This window comes from Sphaeroforma arctica, assembly GCF_001186125.1.
Source record: "Sphaeroforma arctica JP610 unplaced genomic scaffold supercont1.987, whole genome shotgun sequence".
NCBI lineage: Eukaryota > Ichthyosporea > Ichthyophonida > Sphaeroforma > Sphaeroforma arctica.
The window spans coordinates 24,393-27,417 of record NW_014039571.1 but is presented as its reverse complement, the minus strand read 5'-3'; the positions used below and the strand labels follow the sequence as shown (position 1 = coordinate 27,417).

Sequence of the window (3,025 nt, the reverse complement as noted above, 5' to 3'; positions counted from 1 at the left end):
TACTATACTGATATGCACGAGCAACTAACAATGCCACATTACAGGCTTGTAATATATTAGGAGCGAAAGTGTGTGTACGTACATTTATTTTGTATGGGCACATATATGTTTGTGCTCTCTATTATAAATCTCATTGTACATGGACGTAACACGCTTCCTACAGAGTGTACTCCCCATAAATACCATTGTTGTCCTTAACAAACGCCTTACAGCCTCTATTCCCCACCATTAACGGGGCGACAGTTCTAAATTATAGACGTTCGTTTGATACAATCCGAGAAACGAGCACTCCTATTAACTTCCATACCATCCCCATTCTACATAGGCGATATAAACGTTCGTTTGATACAATCCGACTACCGAGCACTCCTATTCACTTCCTTACCATCCCCATTCCACAAAGGCGATATCATCCAGTGACCACTTCCTGCTCAGCCTACACCCCCTCAACACCACAACACCCCTAGCCCAATCCCTATACACTCTGTGCGCGTCCATCAACGAGAGACGCTCCAGACACCACGTGCACGTATCTACCCACGTGGCCAATGCCATACACAGCAACGCTCGCCTGGTACAAGGTACGCAGCAGGATGCGCACGAGCTGTTCTTAGTACTGCTGGATAGGCTGGACGCCGAAAGAGGGGCCAGCAATGTGCGCAAGGAGGTGTTGGGAGATGGCTTGCGGCTGGTTTTAGGACATTCGAGGCCCGGAAATGCGGAAACGAGGGTGCACGGAGAGAGTGTGAGGGAGTTTAGGGGACAGTTGAGGCCCGAAAGTTTGAATGGGGTGTGCCCTGGATTGCAAGCACGGGCCGGTGCGTTTGCGAAGGGTCAAAAGGAACAAGATTCAGCCATGATGGGGTTGTTGGCCTCACATCTGGCGTGCCAGATGTGTGGTGGGCAGTTCCAGATCAGAGTGGACCCCTTCAGAGATTTGAGGTGAGTGCTTGCATGGGTGTATACATGTTATATAGGCATAGTAATGCTCATTTGTACTAGTCTACAGTGTCTAGAAAAATGAAGGTAAGAGTGGCACCATTAAGGGATTTGAGGTGAGTGCCTGCATGGGTGTATACATGTTATATATGCATAGTAATTCTCATTTGTACTAGTCTATATAGTCTAAAGTGTCTAGAAAAATTAAGGTAAGAGTGGCTCCATTAAGAGATTTGAGGCGAGTGCTTGCATGAGTGTATACATGTTATATTTGCATAGTAATTCTCATTTGTACTAGTCTATATATAGTCTATAGTGTCTAGAAGAATTAAGGTAAGAGTGGCTCCATTAAGGGATTTGAGGGGAGTGCTTGCATGGGTGTATACCTGTTATATAGGCATAGTAATGCTCATTTGTACTAGTCTATAGTGTCTAAACGAATTAAGGTAAGAGTGGCTCCATTAAGGGCTTTGAGGTGAGTGCTTGCATGGGTGTATACATATAAAGTATGTAGGCAGAGCATTTCTTATTTGTACTAGTGTATGGTATCTGGTGAATTTAAGGTCAGAGCGGCTCTATTCAGAGATTAGAGGGGAGTGCATGCATGGGTGTATATAAATACATTATATAATTAAAAGATATCTCATTTGTACTGGTCTATAGTGTCTAGTACATCAAGATCAGAGTATAGCGTTTCAGGTATTTGCGGTGAGTTCACACACAGGGATAATCGTATTACATAGGCGTAGGGTATAGAAATATTACATAGGCGTACGGTATATATATATTACATAGGCGTAGGGTATATACATATTACATAGGCGTAGGGTATATACATATTAAATAGGCGTAGGGTATATACATATTACATAAGCGTGGTATTCCTTGCGTGTACTAGTTCATGATATCTAGTTGATGTACACATTGTCAATGTCAGTGTGCATTTTATAATATTTTTCTTGGAGGCGAGGGCTGTGTATGTGGAAGCCATGCTTTGCACATGACAAAGGTGAGTTGTATTGTATCGTTTTTTGTATGCATGTCAACATACATATGACATGAACATACACATGACATGATATGTAATAGATGTGTTTGTATTGCATCTTTTTGTGTGTGCATATGTCAACATATGATGACCACATGACAGATGCATTAGATGAGATCGTTTTATGAGTGCATATGTCAACATAAGCGTATCATGATGGTGTGTGATGGTGCTCGTAGTATGATTAATTAGGTAAGCTCGTCAGAATCACAGGCTTGCGAGGAGTTTCTGTGTAGTAAATGCCTTCTACTTATATCGGCATGCTTCGTACTGTGTTTATTTTTAGATATAAATTGGCCGGTCCAGCGTATTGTCGTGTCTATTATATATATATATATATATATATATATGATTGTCTCCATGCTGTTCAACTGGTCTATTGACCAATCATTCAACAAGATCACCGGAATAGCAAAGCTTGCATCATTTTCAACGTATGTATCATCCGCAGATGTTAGTCAGTTCGAAGGAATGGTCCCACTATGCTTCTCCCCTGATTTATCCTGGCATCCAAGTACAAGGCCAGAGTACACTCAACAGTCCTTCGTTACATATACTACTCACAACAGCTTACTGCTGGTCTTAGGTACACCGTGTATGCGACTGATAGTAGGTCTTGCCTCTCGAGTCTTGATTCGAAGGCGATCAACACCACATACAATGGTATAGGTGAAGTATTACTCCTTTCTCACCCTCCGACGTGCCACCTACAGCTTACCACTACCTGTCGATACGGCAAGTGTATCGCTGAGAGCCTGTCTCTCCACATACTTCGAGCCACAAGTGATATCAGACTATTGGTGTTGGCGGTGTAGTGCTCTGGAGGCAATTGAAACACACGCTGATATGCTGACTGCATCCGAGGTAGGGGATAGTGAGCTTTGTAGTACTGTGTAATACTGATAGGAGGTGGTTTGCAGGAGCATGAATTAACTGTCGCTTTTAAACAAATCGCATGTTATATATTGTACACACACACATACAGACACACACAGACACACACACACACACACACTCACACACGCATACACACACACG

The 3,025-nt window shown here is 42.7% G+C and overlaps 1 protein-coding gene across 1 annotated transcript; it reads left to right on the top strand.

The window, feature by feature from the left end:
- Window positions 1-139: 139 nt before the first annotated feature.
- SARC_09565 (hypothetical protein) lies at window positions 140-2,884 on the top strand (the record flags this gene model as incomplete). The annotated part of the gene is made up of 3 exons (XM_014296418.1): window positions 140-166; window positions 404-942; window positions 2,701-2,884. The coding sequence occupies 3 exons, from the start codon at window positions 140-142 to the stop codon at window positions 2,882-2,884; spliced, it is 750 nt and encodes a 249-aa protein (XP_014151893.1).
- Between the last annotated feature and the right edge of the window lie 141 nt (window positions 2,885-3,025).